General features: G+C 41.8%; 1 protein-coding gene across 1 annotated transcript in view; it reads left to right on the top strand.

Annotated features, from left to right (window-relative positions):
• The window catches only part of VTA1 (vesicle trafficking 1), a 115,374-nt gene extending 103,052 nt beyond the window's left edge, over positions 1-12,322 (top strand). The window contains exon 8 of the mRNA XM_069954917.1: positions 10,062-12,322. Within this exon, the coding sequence (XP_069811018.1) occupies positions 10,062-10,207 (146 nt within the window). The 3' untranslated portion in view covers positions 10,208-12,322. The remainder of the gene's footprint in view (positions 1-10,061) is intronic.
• Positions 12,323-19,552: the final 7,230 nt, after the last annotated feature.

Raw genomic sequence — 19,552 nt, 5'->3', positions numbered from 1 at the left:
CAGCCCTTGCTTTAAAAGTGTAAAATAATAAGCCTTATACATAACACTCCACGATCCCCGGTGTTCTCTCTTCTGCCTGCTATCCGCAGCCGCTGCTGGAGCTTCAGACTCTAAAGTGGCAGCCCTCTAAGCTGATCACTGCGGTGGTGCTGTAGCCGCAGTCCTTGGTTGATGGCAGCCAGGAGCGGTCCAGTGCAGAGAGGGCTCACATTGTAAGCCCTCTCTGTACTCTCCTAATGGCGCTATGACGGATGTACCTGTCATCCATTGTTAAGGGGTTGAAGCGAATGTACCGTCAGGGGCGCGGGGAAGCTGGTGCTGCGGCCCTTTTTTCTAAACCGCGGACCGGTCTGTTGCAGAACACCGGCCTGGGCTGAAGCACTTGAGGCGGGCTGACCCACCCCCAGTGTGAGGAAACCCTCGCCCCTCTATAACGCAGCTTTATTGATTCTAATGGAGCCAGGACCTGATGATACATCCTCTTTAAGTAACTCCATTAGGCTGTAAACACATATTTTATCGATGTGATAATGCCCTTAAACATTGTATGACTACCTTGTATGCTATGAATTGTATTGTAACAGGATTTACATTATATTCTTATACATTTTGTAACAACTTCTAAAACTAGATATATTTTGCACTCCATGCTGCTCCTAGAGAGTGAGCTGTTTACAGACACTTGCACATTTGCACATCTAAGCATCTATAACAGGCGACCTGTGTACTCCTCTACCTGCTGGGAGCTCAACAGCAAAGACGGCAGAAAAACAGATTCTTTGAAAAATAAGACGACTCCATTCCAACTCTTACTGGAAGCAAGTAATCTTATTTTTACAGAACCAGTGCTGAATTGCTGTTTTGTTTTTCATGCCTCTCTTTCTAGTTAGCTGTCACTCATCCAGACTCTCGAGAAACTTTGTTTTGAAGAGTCTCCTAATGTGTATGAGCACAGGACTGGACGTGTGTTAAGCTAAAAACGTGTTTGCCGCATAGTGTTCCCTATCACTCGCTCAATTTGCACACATTTACTTATATTATTGTTGAAGGGGTTATCTAGGATTAGAAAAACATGTCCACTTTCTTCACGAAACAGCATGACTCTTGTCTCCAGTTTGGGTGCGGTTTTGCAATTAGGCTTATTTACTTTAATAGAACAGAGTTGCAAAACCTGCACCCAAGCTGGAGACAAGTCATGTGGTTTCTGGAGAAAGTTCTGGACATGTTTTTCTAACATTGGATAACCCCTTTAACTAGAAAATAATACTCTGCGCTGTACAAATATAAAGTTCTAAGGGCCGTATTCTCAGCCCCTTTTACTTTAAGCGAGCGCCGATCTGCCACTTACCAAGCCTATTACACAGATGATTGTGCAGCAAAGAAAGCGATAAACATTCTGGTGTCACTTTGAGATATTGCAGCATAGACTGTCTATTGCTTGTGCTGAACTTGGTGTGAGGAAATAGCGGTCCTGGGCATACTTAGTACAAAGCCTCATTGTTCGGCTCCTGTCAAAACGTAATGCCAGTGTTCCAGCAGAGGCTCCATACCAAATAGAGGAACCTATGAACCAATTTAGTAATCCAACCAAAGTAGGGACCTTTAAAACTTAGTGTCACTGTTGTTTAATTTATTTTTGCAGAAATTAACAGTACTGGCGATTTTAAGAAACTTTGTAATTGGGTTTATTAGCAAAAAAAAAAAAAAAAAAAGCATTTTTATCATGAAAAAGCAGTTTGAATCTCTCCCCCCATCTTCATTGTTCTCTATGGAGAGGGGAGGGGTGGAGGGAGATGAGGCACCAAACAGGACAACAAGGAGTTAATTTACAGCTACATCACCGGGCTATCTCCTCTGAAGTCAGCACTGACCTCTCTGACCTCTGAATACCGGTTTTAACACAGGTCCCGCTGTGTAATCCTTTGTTCTCTGTTCTCTGCTGGTGACTAATCTCCTCCTCCCCGCTCCCTTCTCCATAAAACAGACAGGGCCCGACAGATGTAAAAGCGTCCTGATTTCCTGATAATGAGCAGTAAATGAGAGAGAGGAGGGAGGGGGGGGGACCTGGGGAAAGGCTTTTTGAATGCAGATAATGGCATAATTGCCTAATAAACCAAATTACAAAGTTTCTTAAAATCGCCTGGACTATTGATTTCTGCGACAGTGACACTTCAACCTTTATTGAATATGGCTGTAATTGTACGTTGTTGTCACATTGACATGAAGAATGAGCAAGCCAGTAACCAATCATAGTTGCCCAGACCCAAACCGACCCACTGACTGACACCGGGTCCTTTTGCCGTCTACCTTTGCTACCCTTAGTTACCATTAGAAGGGTATTTTCTACCTTCATTCTCAGTGCCGTTTTTTTGCACTTCTGTTTTATTTCTTAATGGTAAAACAAAGTTACAGGAAAGCCGCCACTGTTAGACTCCGATCAATGCTTAGTCCTTCTGGGTAGGATTCACCTCATCCAATGATGCAAAGAACCATAAAGGAGAATCCATAGCACTTACCGAATCTTGTGACATATATTTATTGCAGGTTGGCAGACGCAGAGGACAACGTCCATTTCACAATTCACAAAATTCTTAAAACCATCATAGCCTAGAGATAACTATAAATTGTGAAATGGACGTTGGCCTGTGCATCTGCCAACCTGTAATAAATATCTCACAAGATTTGGTAAGTGCTGCGGATTCTTCTTTATGGTTTTTTGTGGTGCATTACTTTATTAGTCAGGTGGTTTGGTGCACTGGGAGATGGTACTTCAGCCCCCAATGCTACAGACCACTACAGATGGTACTACAGCCCCCAATGCTACAGACCACTACAGATGGTACTACAGCCCCCAATGCTACAGACCACTACAGATGGTACTACAGCCCCCAATGCTACAGACCACTACAGATGGTACTATAGCCCCCAATGCTACAGACCACTACAGATGGTACTACAGCCCCCAATGCTACAGACCACTACAGATGGTACTACAGCCCCCAATGCTACAGACCACTACAGATGGTACTACAGCCCCCAATGCTACAGACCACTACAGATGGTACTACAGCCCCCAATGCTACAGACCACTACAGATGGTACTACAGCCCCCAATGCTACAGACCACTACACATGGTACTACAGCCCCCAATGCTACAGACCACTACAGATGGTACTACAGCCCCCAATGCTACAGACCACTACACATGGTACTACAGCCCCCAATGCTACAGACCACTACAGATGGTACTACAGCCCCCAATGCTACAGACCACTACACATGGTACTACAGCCCCCAATGCTACAGACCACTACACATAGTACTACAGCCCCCAATGCTACAGACCACTACAGATGGTATTACAGACCACTACAGATGGTACTACAGCCCCCAGTGCACTGATCCGACCACCTGCTGCCTTCCTAATAAATATTGTATTGGTGCTCTGTGACGTTACTCTGGCCGGGCAGTGGGTCATCTAGGACTGTAATATCACCCCCAGTGCATGTAGGATTGTAATATCACCCCCAGTGCATGTAGGATTGTAATATCACCCCCAGTGCATCTAGGACTGTAATATCGCCCCAGTACATGTAGGACTGTAATATCGCCCCAGTGCATGTAGGACTGTAATATCGCCCCAGTGCATGTAGGACTGTAATATCACCCCAGTGCATGTAGGACTGTAATATCACCCCAGTGCATGTAGGACTGTAATATCGCCCCAGTGCATGTAGGACTGTAATATCGCCCCAGTGCATGTAGGACTGTAATATCGCCCCAGTGCATGTAGGACTGTAATATCGCCCCAGTGCATGTAGGACTGTAATATCGCCCCAGTGCATGTAGGACTGTAATATCGCCCCAGTGCATGTAGGACTGTAATATCGCCCCAGTGCATGTAGGACTGTAATATCGCCCCAGTGCATGAAGGACTGTAATATCACTCCAGTGCATGTAGGACTGTAATATCGCCCCAGTGCATGTAGGACTGTAATATCGCCCCAGTGCATGTAGGACTGTAATATCGCCCCAGTGCATGTAGGACTGTAATATCGCCCCAGTGCATGTAGGACTGTAATATCGCTCCAGTGCATGTAGGACTGTAATATCACCCCAGTGCATGTAGGACTGTAATATCACCCCAGTGCATGTAGGACTGTAATATCACCCCAGTGCATGTAGGACTGTAATATCACCCCAGTGCATGTAGGACTGTAATATCACCCCAGTGCATGTAGGACTGTAATATCACCCCAGTGCATGTAGGACTGTAATATCACCCCAGTGCATGTAGGACTGTAATATCACCCCAGTGCATGTAGGACTGTAATATCAGTGCTGGGGATGTAGGTAAGAAAACTGCCTCCTTCAGCGTCTTCTGCTCTTACAGCAGCGTATATTCTTCTATCCTGCATTTAGTTTCCCTTTAGGATCAGTTTCCCCTGCACATACAGTGAGGCGTTTGCAGTTTTTCTTCGATCTGACCACCGGTCTGCAGATACCCGTCACTTCAGGTCATCGAACCTGCGGCCAGTCCGAATATGTCCGTAATACCCCTGTGTGAAACAGTCCTGTTTCCTTGGTGGCCTGAGTAATTCTTCTAACATGTATTAGAAATAAGTGGACAATAAACTTTCCAAGCGACAATTTACCAGGCAGCCCAGACAATGGTGTGTTAACAATACTGTAAAAACAGGAAGGATAAGCCCAGAGTTTTTTTCCATAGGCGCACAAAGGCCTCTTCATTATAGAGATTCTAGGCAGTCAATCGCATGCATGGGCATAGATTATTTGTATAGTTTATATCCTACGTTACATTGGATTTGTTCACATTTCTTTATAAATATAGACCCAGACGGAAGATGCATGGGAAAACAGCATAATGTCTTGAGCACATGGCTCCCTGCACTCTGTGGGGGTTATTACATCTACTAGAGAATAAAAGCTTCCTTCATCTGCCACACCTGAAGGACAAGCCTTTCTCAAAGGTATTGGCTTTCTCATTTTAAAAGAAAAGTAGACAATATAAGCATCTATGTTTTAAAAGTCATTCTGTAACTGGATAATGGCCCAGAGACACAGTCCTCTCGCCTAGGTGATGATAACAAAGATCACATACCTACATTGAAGGGAGTGATATCTATTGCACTTTATCAGTACCCAACCATGTTAACCTTTCGTGCTCAGCTGGTGCTTTACCATACAGTGACCTTCTAGCTTGACTGTACATCTGTGGTAGAAATAGAGCAATGGCAGATGTCTGATAGGCTGAGCGCATTACATGACATCTAATAAATGTCAGCACAAACTTTGAACTGAATTAGCAAACTAATTGCAATCATCCTAGTAATGGAGAACATACGGCTATGGGAAATGGGTGATAATCTTCTGAAATGTTGATGGAAAGCAAAGATCAAATGGTTGCACAGAAACATGTACGGCTAAACTGTTCTGCCAGTCATCATGGCTGAAGTGGGCAGGTTGCTTGATCGTAGGTCGTTTAGAGCTTAGCAGCAATTTACATCTGACATAATGGGAGGAAAACGAGTGATCATTATGTTTTTAGGAGATTGAAGATCTTGCTATCTCTTTACCATGCAGCTTCCCTTGCACTACTGTGATTAGTAACATAGTTAAAGAAGAAGTCTGGTGAAAATTTTTATTACAGTATTATATTGCCCCCTCAAAAGTTATACAAATCACCAATATACACTTATTACGGGAAATGCTTATAAAGTGCTTTTTTCCCTACACTTACTACTGCATCAAGGCTTCACATCCTGGATAACATGGTGATGTCACATCCTGGATAACATGGTGATGTCACTTCCTGGATAACATGGTGATGTCACTTCCTGGATAACATGGTGATGTCACATCCTGGATAACATGGTGATGTCACGACCCGACTCCCAGAGCTGTGCTGGCTGTGGCTGCTGGAGAGGATGATGGCAGAGGGGACACTGAGGGACACTGGGCACTGGAGGGACACTGAGCATCCCTCTGCCATCATCCTCTCCAGCAGCTACAGCCCGCACAGCTCTGGGAGTCAGGTTGTGACATCACCATGTTATCCAGGAAGTGACATCACCATGATATCTAGGAAGTGACATCACCATGTTATCCAGGAAGTGACATCACCATGTTATCCAGAAAGTGACATCACCATGTTATCCAGGAAGTGACATCGCCATGTTATCCAGGAAGTGACATCGCCATGATATCCAGGAAGTGACATCGCCATGATATCTAGGAAGTGACATCACCATGATATCTAGGAAGTGACATCACCATGTTATCCAGGAAGTGACATCACCATGATATCTAGGAAGTGACATCACCATGTTATCCAGGAAGTGACATCACTATGTTATCCAGGAAGTGAAGCCTTGATGCAGTAGTAAGTACAGGGACAAAAGCACCCTACTGCTTTGATCCAGAGGAAGGCAAAACCCAGAACGAGGCAGATGCCAACTGCCGGCCCCCGGCTCCAAAACAGAAACCAGAATAATCACTGGATCAACGTATCACTAGAAATCTATTGGCCTTAACATGTCATATTATATTTTTCAAGAAAAGCATCCAGGCCTCCCTTGTATTTATTTAATGAATTGGCCATGACCGCATCATGTGGCAGAGAGCTCTATAGTCTTGCCGCTCGTACAGTAAAGAATCCGCATCGATGCTGATGGTGAAATCTTCTTTCCTCTAGACATAGAGGATGCCCCTTTGTCATGGTTTCAGACCTAGGAGTAAAAGACCACTATAAAGATCTCTGTACTGTCCATTCATATATTTGTACATTGTAATCAGGTCGCCCCTAAGACGTCTTCTCTCTAAACTAAATTACCCCAAGCTTGATAACCTGTCTTGGTGCTGTAAGGGTCCTATTACACGAGCCCATGATCGATGCCCTATCAATATTGTAAACAAGCACACATCTGCTAGATCAGCATTTGTTTTCTGGGCCTATTACACAGCCTGATTATCATTCAGCAAGTGCTGCACGGACATCGTTGGTGTTGTCCATGCAGCCCTTGCCCAGACAGTTTACATTACCTGTCTATGTTCCTGGTGCACTCTGCTTCCACTCCGGTCCTGCGGCTGCAGCTTCGATCACTGGCCGCGGTGGTCTCAATGATTGGCTGGGAGGCTCATACAGGCAGCCGCAGGACCGGGGAGGAAGCAAAGTGCAGGAGAAGATCGGGAACATGGACAGGTAATGTAAACTAATTGTTCAATGATTTTAGGTCTGGACCTAAAGATACGATCAGCCAATGACCATTTCATCCTCTGATCATTGTCTCTATTACACTGAGCGATAATTGTCTGAATCGGGCCAATTATGCCTCCATGTAATAGGGCCCTAACACACCCATTCCCCTAATGACCTTGGTCGCCCCCCTGCACCCAATCCAGTTCGCCTCTGTCCTTCTTATATAGCGTTTGAACTGTTCTATTTAGTTTTACGATGGGAATGAGTTCTATTAGCTGCTGGCTCTGGCATCTATTGTACAGTGTGTCTACTTCAGAGTGGCCGTCCATGTAGAAGTTTTTGTAGCACGGCTAGGAACTTTGTGGCAAAAACCGAATATAGTTTTATTGTGTACTACGTACGGTTATGCAATGTGGTCGTCCTCTGAGAAGTTTGGCCAACAGAGACATTCAAATACCTATCCAAACTGCGCAACCGGAAAACTACACAAGCACCAATGAGTTCATGAGTATTTTAGCAGCCTACCCCAGAAAGTAATAAATCAAGCCTAGGATTGCTAGAAGAGTTACACAGGCTATGTAAGGGCCCTATTACATGGGACGATTATCGTGTGAAAAATCGTTATATCGCTCAAATTTAAACGATAATCGTTCTGTGTAATTGCAGGCAACAATCAAAAAATCGTTCGTATGTCGTTGATCATTGGTTTAGATCTGAACCTAAAATTATCGTTAATCGTTCACTGTAATTCCACATTTGTTCGCTCAAGTTCCGCATTTGTTGACTAATCGTTCAGTGTAATTGCACATTGTTCATTCTTTTACTGGGATCAGAAGGAATAAACGATCATAGTAACGATCACAATAACGATCATAGTAACGATGGTAACTAGCGACCATTGTTCTGTGTAATATGTTGAACGATTTCAGGTTAACGATAAACAATCTCGTTTGCGATCGTTAATCGTTAAAAATCGCTCTGTGTAAAAGGACTTTAAGGCTGGGTTCACACTACGTTTTTGCAATCCGTTTTTTTTCATCCATTTAATGCGAAAAATGGATGCGTGTGTGCATCCGTTTTGATCCATCTTTCCATTGAATTCTATTAAAAAAAAGGATCCGTTTTTTTAACGAACGCAAAAATGTTGTCGACCTTATCTTTGTGTCTGTAAAAAGAAAACTGATCCGTTTTGATTGTGGTTTTTTTATAATGGAATTTAATGGGAAAACGAATCAAACTGGATGCACACACATGCATCCGTTTTTTTCCATTACATAGTAAACAAGGTTGAAAGAAGACAAGAGTCCATCAGGTTCAACCTAGGGAAACCCCTCCCCCCCTCCCCGAATCCAATGGCAACCAGAACAACCCCTGGATCAACGTATCACAGAAAATCTAATGCCCATAACTTGTAATATTATATTGTTCAAGAAAAGCATCCAGGCCTCCCTTGAACTTATTTAATGAATCGGCCATGACAACATCATGTGGCAGAGAGTTCCACAGTCTTACCGCCCGTACAGTAAAGAACCCGCGTCGATGCTGATGATAAAATCTTCTTTCCTCTAGACGTAGAGGATGCCCCCTTGTCATTGTTACAGACCTAGGAGTAAAAAGACCACTACAAAGATCTCTGTACTGTCCATTCATATATTTGTACATTGTGATCAGATCGCCCCTAAGACGTCTTTTTTCTAGCGTAAATAACCCCAAGCTTGATAACCTGTCCTGGTACTGTAACCCACCCATTCCCTTAATGACCTTTGTTGCCCTCTTCTGCACCCACTCTAGGTCAGCTGTGTCCTTCTTATATACCGGTGCCCAAAACTGTACACAGTATTCCATGTGTGGTCTGACCAGTGATTTATAAAGAGGCAAAACTATGTTCTCATCTTTAGCATCTATACCTCTTTTGATGCACCCCATTATTTTATTAGCCTTGGCAGCTGCTGCCTGGCACTGATCACTATAGATGAGGTTACTGTCCACCAATACCCCCAGGTCCTCTTCAGAAGTAGTTTTACCCAGTGTTTTATTATTTAGCACATAACTGTACTTATTATTTCTATGGCCCAAGTGCATAACCTTACATTTATCCACATTAAACTTCATTTGCCATTTCACCGCCCAAGCCTCTAGCTTCTCCAAATCCCTCTGTAATATGATATTATCCTCCTCTGTACTGATTACTTTACCCAGTTTAGTATCATCTGCAAAAATGGAGATTCTACTCTGTAGCCCCTCTACAAGATCATTAATAAACATATTAAAAAGAAGTGGACCCAACACTGACCCCTGTGGTACCCCACTAGTAACTAAAACCCAATCTGAATATGTTCCATCAATGACCACCCTCTGTTTTCTATCACACAACCAGTTACTTACCCATTTGCATACGTTTTCCCCGAGTCCCAGCATCCTCATTTTGTAGACCAACCTTTCATGCGGCACAGTATCAAATGCCTTTGAAAAGTCCAGATACACAACATCCACAGCCTCCCCCAGGTCCAGTCTATAACTTACCTCTTCATAGAAGCCGATCAGATTATTCTGACAGGACCGATCCCTCATAAATCCATGCTGATGCTGCGTCACAAGATTATTTTCATTAAGATACTCCAGTATAGCATCTCTTACAAACCCCTCAAATACTTTACCTACATTACCTAAATTAAAATTTTTAATCCATTTTTTCCAAAAATGGATGAAAAAAATGGATTGCAAAAACGTAGTGTGAACCCAGCCTAATATGTTTCATTACCTGTCCGTAACTCCTAGGTAATATTTTACATTTCAAGTAAAATGTTTGTATTAATGGATATTCTGTCTTTTTTTTTCAAGGTGGGACCCGATTGACTCCTGAAGACTTTGCCAAGGCCCAAAAATACTGCAAATATGCTGGTAGCGCCTTACAGTATGAAGATGTGAACACTGCGGTAGAGAACCTCCAAAAAGCCTTGCGGCTGCTTACTGCCGGCAGGGAATGAGGGTACCATGTTCTTTCTAGGCTTCAGGAGCACAGCTCTATCCATTGATTCCACATGTGCTGTGATACCCCTGGTCTTGTGAGAAACACACCAATGATGATGTCATCCTTAAAGGGGTTATCCAGCGCTACAAAAACATGGCCACTCTTGTCTCCAGTTCAGGTGTGGTTTGCGATTAAGCTCCATTCACTTCAATGGGACTGAATTACAAAACCTGCACCCAAGCTGGAGACAAGTGTGGGGCTGTCTCTGTAGCAAAGTGGCCATGTTTTTGTAGCGCTGGAGAACCCCTTTATTCTTCTGAGAGTGTTATTTAAACATGGTGGGGCTGTTTTATGGTAAGGTTCTCCTTGTTGCCCATCGCAGCCAATCAGAGCTCGGCTTTTATTTCTCATATTGCTCTAGTGAAAAGAAATAAAATAAAGCTGAGCTGTAATTGGTCGCTATAAGCAGGAAAAAGAATCTTGCTATATGACGGCTTTATAAATCCCCCCCCCTTTATTTTTATAAAGTTGGAATTAACAAGATGTCGCTGATACATTAAAATTGTTTACAAAATTGGTTGATAGTTCTCGAAAGACTTAGTGAGGTAGAATCCCCTTACAATTCTGAGAGTGATGAATTCATTGTCTACAAGCACTCCATTGCACAATGTCTACACAACCATGGTGTTCAACAGACTTAGGCTATGTTCACACTACGTATATGTCCGGCCGCATATTTTCGCAGCCGGACATATACGCCGTAAACTCCGGCCGGAGATTTACGCTACTTGCGGCCGGCTACGTACGGACCGCGAACTTACGCCCGAAGTCTGCTTACGCTTCCCGAGCGCCCTACGTAGCGATCTGACAGCGGTCTTTTACTTTGAAAGCTTCGCCTAGCCCCGGACACCCCACAGAACCTTTTGGATCGGCACAAAAAGCTGCAAAAATCACCACTACGTACGGGACCGCATGTTACGCTACGTGCGTAAGTTACGGCATTTCCGTCCAGAAACAATGGTCTGGTTCATTTTATACGCCACCGCCTACGATCCAGGCGTAAGTTCGTACGTAGTGTGAACTGTGCGGCCGTACTTCGTATACTTTCCATTATATGCAAACTACGTAAGTCTCCGGCCGCTTATTCATGGAACGTGCTACGGCCGGAAACTTACGTAGTGTGAACATAGCCTAAAGCTGTATATAAGGGCAACAAGAAATGTCCGTCTCTTCCACCCAAGCACATTTCTATCTGTATTCCATTAAAGTGAGATACCCAAGATGTCTGAAACTAAGTAAGGGGGTCCTCCAAATTCTTGTAAAGATATTATCTATGTATTATCTTTAATATATATTTGGAAGAAAACCATTTTCACCAGAGTACCCCTTTAAAGTGAATCTGTCAAGCAGCAATTCACATTCCAAACTACTCTAAAATACACTGTTAAAATCTAACTGTTGGGTTAGAGATACACATAGTACCTTTCATATATCTGTCTGTGTTTTCATAATGGATTTGGTGCAAAATGCCAAGTAGCTTCTATGTGATTCGAGCTGACTTGAAAATCAAGCAAAGGTGAGGATGGGCAGGGGGGCAAGGAGGCGCTCCCGCTCCCAGCACTTCAGAAACATCGAAAAGTTTTATTGACATTTTGCACCAGACAAGTATTTTTTTTTTTCTACAACAGATATACGCAAGGTACCATGTGTCTCCTGGGCCTAACAGCATCTAATAGTGTCAGCAGTTTGGAACAGGAATTGTAGCTGACAGGTTCCCTTTTATCATGCCCCATGTTTCCCAACATTGTTTAGTGCTCTGGGCAGGCGGGTGAGCTGACCTACAGATAGTTGCCAGGGTGGACGGTCGTCTTTCTCCTTACAGGACACTATTACCCTATAACACCCTTATATAATGGGACGTGTGATTGGTTCTTTTGCTCTATTTCAGCTGAATCTTTTTGTATTTGAGGCCTTCACTGACTTTTTCCAATCCCTCTTAGTGGCGGAGGTTCTATTATACCATTGTTATCTTTCTGAAACAAATGGTTTCTGACAATGGCAATTACAAGTGCATGGCTTTATATGCATGTATCTGATAGACAGGATTTAGAATAAATAGTTCTGAAATAAAGATTTGGTTCCAGTGTTTTTATTTATCCATACTATTCATAGGGGCAATCCATCATCCTAACAAGTAGCCATATGAGCACAGCGGATTCCTGCACACCTTTCTTTTAATCTTGCTTGTAAACTTCTGTGAATTAGCACATATTATTTACCATGAACTGGTTTTCTGCGAGTATCATGTCATATATCCTAAAATATACAAATCAGCATCAGTATACCTGTGCCATGAATTTAAAGTGTCACTGTTGTGTTGTGTTTTGTTTTTAAGAAATCAATAGTACAGAAACTTTGTAATTAAGCTCATTAGATAAATATGCCATTATCTGCATTCAAAAAGACTTTCTCCATGCCCCCCCCCTCCTCCTTTCTCTCTCATCCACTGCTCATTATCAGGAATTCTCAACTCTTTTAAATCAGTCGGGCCTTGTGTAATCTATGGAGAGGGGAGGGGGGAGGAGTCCTGTTTTGGTGCCTCATCTCCCTCCACCCCTCCCCATAGAGAACAATGAAGACTGGGGGAGAGCTTCAAACTTTCTTAAAGTTTCTTAAAATCGCCTATACTATTGATTTCTGCAAAAAAATGTAAATGGCAGGTACACTTTAACTCACAGCCGATTGAGACTAGTCCTCTCTGTTAGCGCTATTACTGTAATCTCAGGACTTTGCCAATCATATCATCTACACGGCCATTTTGAAGGGAGTATTGTGCCATGTGGTGTAATCCAAGCCAGGGTCCATTTGTTTATCGTTACACCCAGTCGCTGACTAGAGTGCATCCCGGCCAGCTGCGGCGATCTCCCTGGAGTTGTCCCTCCCTGGCGATCCTTGTTACAGGTCATTTGATGCTACTGACCAATCACAATGTCTTTTGTAGGCAGGGGGGCAAAAATAACTACCACTCCTGCTCTCTTAACCACAGATTGTTTAACTTAGGTAACACACTAGAGCCGCATGTAGGATAGTTCTACAAAGTACTGAAAAAGTACCTGCAGTGTTACTAGAAAACTTTTTCCCAAAAAATTGACTTTGAATCTGTATCTCTGTTTTGCATTAATTCTTGTTGAACACCTAATAAGTAACAAAGTTTAGACATACCATGCAGAATACTTTGATAGGTGCTGTTTCTAAAATAAGGTAATTTACGGAGTTTTCCATTATATAGGCACTTCACTTCAAATATTATAAGCCTCATAACATCCTACTTAAATTAAAGAATGTTAAAAAAAAAAAAGCCGACATAGTGTAGAGATTCATACAGTATAAAGTATTTTCAACAGAAGAATGAAGATGCTGCCTGAAGTTCTATTCCTCTATTGGGGACAAAGAGGTCATCTCCATGTCAGGTCTCCCATCTGCCGCAGGTGGGAAAGAAAAATCATCTCTAGATGAGAGAGAGAAGATCACTTTGAGCAGTGTCGGACTGGCCCACCGAAGGATCGGAGAATCGTCCGCTGGGCCCCCAGCTTTAGAACCTGCACTAACATTGACCGACATGTCGTTTCTTACTGGTGCTTCATTGGTGGGCCCCCAGGATCATTTCCTCTGGTGGGCCCCAGATACCCCAGTCCGACACTGACTGAGTCTGAGGACGCAGGGACACATGTCTCTTTATACCATTCCAATCAAGCTTCAAGTTGGGACCCTCGGTGCTAAAATGGTTATATATTTTTCTGGTCCTTTTGCTACAAGTACAGGGCATTTTTGGATTACCCCGGGTCGGACTACTGTCAGTACTGGCAGGACAAATTGTAAGAGTCAGCTCCCCCAACCAGAGTCCATGGAAATCCATCTGAAGAATCCACAGCTCCATAAAATTTGGAGACTTTATTTCAGCAAATAAAAAATCTTTACACTTAGATTAAAAACATGCTGATTCGGGAGAACCCCTTAATCATGTCATCATGAAGAGGTTCAACCGAAATGTGCCGGCGTGTTTTTAACCTGTGTCAAGATTTTTTATATGCTGAAATAAAGTCTCCAAGTATTATGGAGCTGTGGATTCCTGACACTGATTTCCAAGTATTGGCAGGACACCTCTCATTGGGGAACTTTCTGTTTTTAGGTTTGCCTTAGGCTCGTCTACACCCAGGAATTACCACTCAGGCTGCTGTCACACCTTGCAGTATTTTGGGGAAAAACACCACTGTAGGTTTTGAGCCTAACATGGATCCAGTAGGAAGGAGAAGTAGATCCTTACTTTACATCTCAAATTCCTTTTAAATCCACTTTTTGGCTCAAAAACAGTGGCGGGTAAAATAAAAAAAGCAGTATGTGATGGCAGCCTTATACCTAAAAAGGCAGCAGAGATGTACGGCACATTATGCCTAATATTAGGATTTTCCATTACATCTTAGGGCCGTATTACACAGAATCAGCCGATTATCGCTCCGTGTGATAGAGACAACAATCAGCTGATGAAATGATCATTGGCTGATTGTTGGTTTAGGTTTGGACCTAAAATCATTTTCTTTTTCCATGCCGCAGTTAACAACGGCCATAGTGCTCGCTGTGCAAGAACACTGCGGCCATTGTTGCATTGAAATCTATGTTCACTGCAGCGTCGGTAAACTACTTGTTTTAAATAAAATGTGTGAATAAGCCCATAACTGTAAGGGCCCTATTACACGGGACAATTATCGTGTGAAAAATCGTTATATTGTTAGAATTTCAACGACAATCGTTCTGTGTAATTGCAGGCGGCGATCGAAAAATCGTTCGTATGTCATTGATCGTTGATTTAGATCTGAACCTAAAATCATCGCTAATCGTTCGCTGTAATTCCACGTTCGTTCACTCAAGTTCTGAATTTGTTAATAAACGATCACAGTAACGATCGCAATAATGGTCGTAGTAACGATCGTAACTAACAACCATCGTTCTGTGTAATATGGTGAACGATTTCAGGTTAACGGTAAACAATCTCGTTTGCGATTGTTTATCGTTAGTTGTTAAAAGTCGCTCCGTGTAATAGAATCCTAAGGGTCCATTTACACAGAAGGATTATCTCACAGATTATCTGCCAAAGATTTGAAGCCAAAGCCAGAAATAGACTATAAACAGATCAGGTCATACAGGAGAGCCTGAGATTTCTCCTCTTTTCAAATCCATTCCTGGCTTTGGCTTCAAATCTTTGATAATCTGTCAGATAATAATCTGTCAGATAATCTTTCTGTGTAAATGGACCCTAAGGAAGATGTATTATCTGAAACTATACAATGAGATTCATCATCTCAGCTATTTGCTGTGGTCGCATGGATCTGTATGTTAGAGACGCAGAAACCTTGTGTACACAGGCTGTGGCTGATGTTTCTGTGATCTGAAAGATTACATTGTGTACACAGAGAGAGAAATATGTTAATCCCAAACATGCGTATAACCACTCCCTGTATAAGCCTCCATTTTTTTATCTATTATTGTGATTTTCTGTTCTCATTGTCACGGTTGCATATTGTCTATGTACAGCAGGTGATTGGTTTGACATCTATGGGGGAGGGAAAAGTCAGCATTAAAAATGTTGAATTGTGAATGCTTTGCATGGGAATACTAACCTGGTCTGATGCAATACTTGCAAAGTGATCTCTATGAGCGGTTCCCCGCACCATCCATAGGCTTAGATGCTGCACAATCTATATATACCTTTATAAAACTTGTCTGTGTCTTCTTTATGCCCTAAAATCTCTTTAGTTTATTGGTGGACAGTGTCACCTAGGTGGAGCTTAGCGTCTGTTAAACCCCCTTGTCTCTGCCCCCTCCCTGGAGAGGCAGATTTATGGACACTAAGTCCCACCTTAGTGACACTGTCCATCAATGATAAAAGAACACAGGGAAACTGGGGTGACAGTGTTTTAAAGTGAATCTGTCATCCTGTGACCACTTACCAAGTTGCACCACCGCTGGATAGATATCAAAGAAAACATTCAGAACATACCTGTGTTGTCTGTGCTTTTATTTAAAAACAAAACACAACTTTATTTTAGTGTCAAAGAGGCGGGGCCTATCATACTCCAGGCCCTAGCACTGCTGCTCCTCTCTGTGCTGTATACACAGTGCACATCCCTAAGTTTGCAGGGGTCAGGTATACAGCACAATTAGGCATAGCGGTGTTAGGGTCAAGGGAACATTAGACCCCGCCTTTTTGACACTATTCGCAGTTGAATTAAAGGTGTTTTTTTTTTTTTTTTTTTTAATGAAAGTAATACAGACAACATGGATATGTTCTGAATACATATATTGATATCTATCCAGCAGCCCTAGCTTTGAGACCATGTTCACACACAGTATTTTTGCTCAGTATTTTGGTCAGTCTTTTTTTTTCAACCAAAACCAGGAATGGATGTAAAACACAAAAAGGCTCTGTTCACATACTGTTGAAATTGAGTGGATGGCTGTCATTTAATGACAAATAATTGTAGTTATTTTAAAACAACGGACGTTATTGGCCAATAAATGACGGCCATCTCAATTTCAACAGTGTGGGAACATAGCCTTTCTGTGTTTTCCATCCACTCCTGGTTTTTGTTGAAAAAAAAGACTGAGCAAAAATACTGTGTGTGAACATGGTCTCAAAGTGAGTGCTGCTGGATAGATATCAATATATGTATTCAGAACATAACCCTGTTGTGTGTGTCAGAGTTATTTTCATTAAAAAACACCTTTATTCCGGCTGTGAATAGTGTCAAAAAGGCGGGGCCTAATGTTCCCTTGACCCTAGCACTACTATGCTTCATTGTGCTGTATACCTGTCTCCTTGCAAACTTAGCGATGTACACTGTACATGCAACACAGTGAGCTGCAGCAGTGCTAGGGCCTGGGGTATGATAGGCCCCGCCTCTTTGACACTATAATAAGTTTTTTGTTGTTCTTTTTAATAAAAACACAGACACAGAAAATAGAGCGAAAATACTGTGTGGGAACTTGGCCTAAAACAAAATTCAGAGATTTTTGCCAATATTTTATACTAAGAAACTGGAAAACTAAATAGGCATGTAGATAGGTAAAGGTTGTCCAGTACAGTGTACTTCCCCATTTGCCGGCCGCCCACTGCGGATGTTACATGTAGAAGATCTGTGAGTTTGGTGAGTGAAATACACTGTAGAATAATATAAGAATAATATTTGCAGAGATTCCTTGTATCTGACTTTTCCTCTTAGCTCAGTTCTTCTCTATATGTACATTGTTATGAGACAAGATGTTTCTAGTTTAACAAGTCCGGTGGAGGCTCTGGACTGACGTGCGGCTTATTGACACAGCGATTATGAAGGCTACACAACCCTCCAATGTTATTTGTGCACAGAGAAGATTATTGCGCTCCAGAGCTTACGCAATTGATGAAGTTATCAGGTTAGCATATGAAATCATAGTACACTGAAACAAACTAATAAACTATAATATAATGTCCTCAGCTTTATCCCATTGTAGGTATAAAAAGATTTTCTGGCCGATCAAAATTAAATTCAATATTCCCAAAAATCTGTGAAATGTTGGCACTACTTGCCTGTACTTGCTCTATTATTCTATGATGGTTCTCGGCATTCCAATGATAAGCTAAGACGTAAAGGCTCCATCATTTCAGTCCCATCAAAGAAGACAAAGTAAAAAAAACTGCCCTTACCCCATAAATATCTTAAAGCCATGGTCACAGATAGAGCTTAAAGGCGTTATCCAGTGTTAGAAAAACATGGCCACTCTCTTCCACGACTCTTGTCTCCACTTTGGGTGCAGGCTTTGCAACTCAGTTCCATTAAAGTGAATGGAGCTATAGCATTGCATAGATCGGTGAGATAGAGATCACATAACACAACATATCACATAATAACACAACATATTACATAACAATACAACATATCACATAATAATACAACATATTACATAACAATACAACATATCACATAATAATACAACATATTACATAACAATACAACATATCACATAATAATACAACATATTACATAACAATATAACGTATCACATAATAACATAAAATATCACATAATAACACAACGTATCACATAATAACACAAAATATCACATAATAACACAAAGAATCACATAACACAACGTATCACTTAATGACCCAACATATCACATAATAACACAAAATATCACATAATAACACAACGTATGACTTAATGACACAACGTATCACATAATAACACAAAATATCACATAATAACACAACGTATGACTTAATGACACAACGTATGACACAACGTATCACATAATACAATGTATCACAAAAGGTGCTTGTTAGGCAATTACTTTTTCTTAGTAGTGCTTGATTCTAATTTGTGCCTGAACTTTTCATTCATCAATAGTTTTTTTGTATCTATTTTAAGAATTACATTTTATCTTTTTTTTTAAAAAAAAAATCTTTTTGTTCCTGGGAAACTGAGAACTCCTAACTCTGCATTTCTGCATCGAAAGATTATCCTCTGGTGAGCAAAAAGCGAATCTGTACAGTGGAAAAAAGATTATCACATCCAAATTTATTGTGAAAATATGCTAGAATCCTGACCACTGTGATTCCCAAGGAGGATTTTTTGTAGAGCAGAATGTTCTCTTATCTTGAGGGAACAGTTGTGATGCTGTGTACGACTCTTATGTTTTGCTTGGCTAAGGACTTGTCATTCTTTTTCTTGGAAATTCACTACACTTCCTTCTTAGATCTTTCACCAATCACATTATACGTGATATACCCTTTGTGTTTTACTATGTATCCACTTTTCTTTTGCTTTCCTTTTTTTAGCATTACCTTGTTAATTCATGTTCATTTCAAACTTTTTATTTTTTTATTACATAACCAGCAAAAATACACATTGGGCAATACATAAGGTGAACATATAGAGATATTGGAAACAGTACATAGGTACAGTATTAGGAGTTTACACAGTTATATAACAGTTATATCAACAGTAGAAACAATTTTAAGAAACTATGTAACAGGTTTTATTAGGCAAAAGAGTTCTTCCTTCTGTTTTCCAGCCTTGTTTGAAGACTGGTGTGCTGTGTCCATTACAAACTATGGATGAGTGACCGGGAAGAGGAGGGAACCAGCACGAGCAGTTTGTAGTATAGGAGCCAGCACAGCACAACATCCTGCAATCTTACCTCCCTAAGTTCCCAGACCAGCACTGAGCAGTCCGACCTGTGAATCCAGCGTTTTCTGTGCCCACACAGTCTGCAGACTGCAGGGCTGGTCCTCTCCTCTTCCTGCTCACTCATCCCCCTCAGCCCC

Source organism: Dendropsophus ebraccatus, chromosome 15 (assembly GCF_027789765.1).
Source record: "Dendropsophus ebraccatus isolate aDenEbr1 chromosome 15, aDenEbr1.pat, whole genome shotgun sequence".
Classification (NCBI taxonomy): domain Eukaryota; kingdom Metazoa; phylum Chordata; class Amphibia; order Anura; family Hylidae; genus Dendropsophus; species Dendropsophus ebraccatus.
This window is presented reverse-complemented; position numbering and strand designations above follow the sequence as displayed.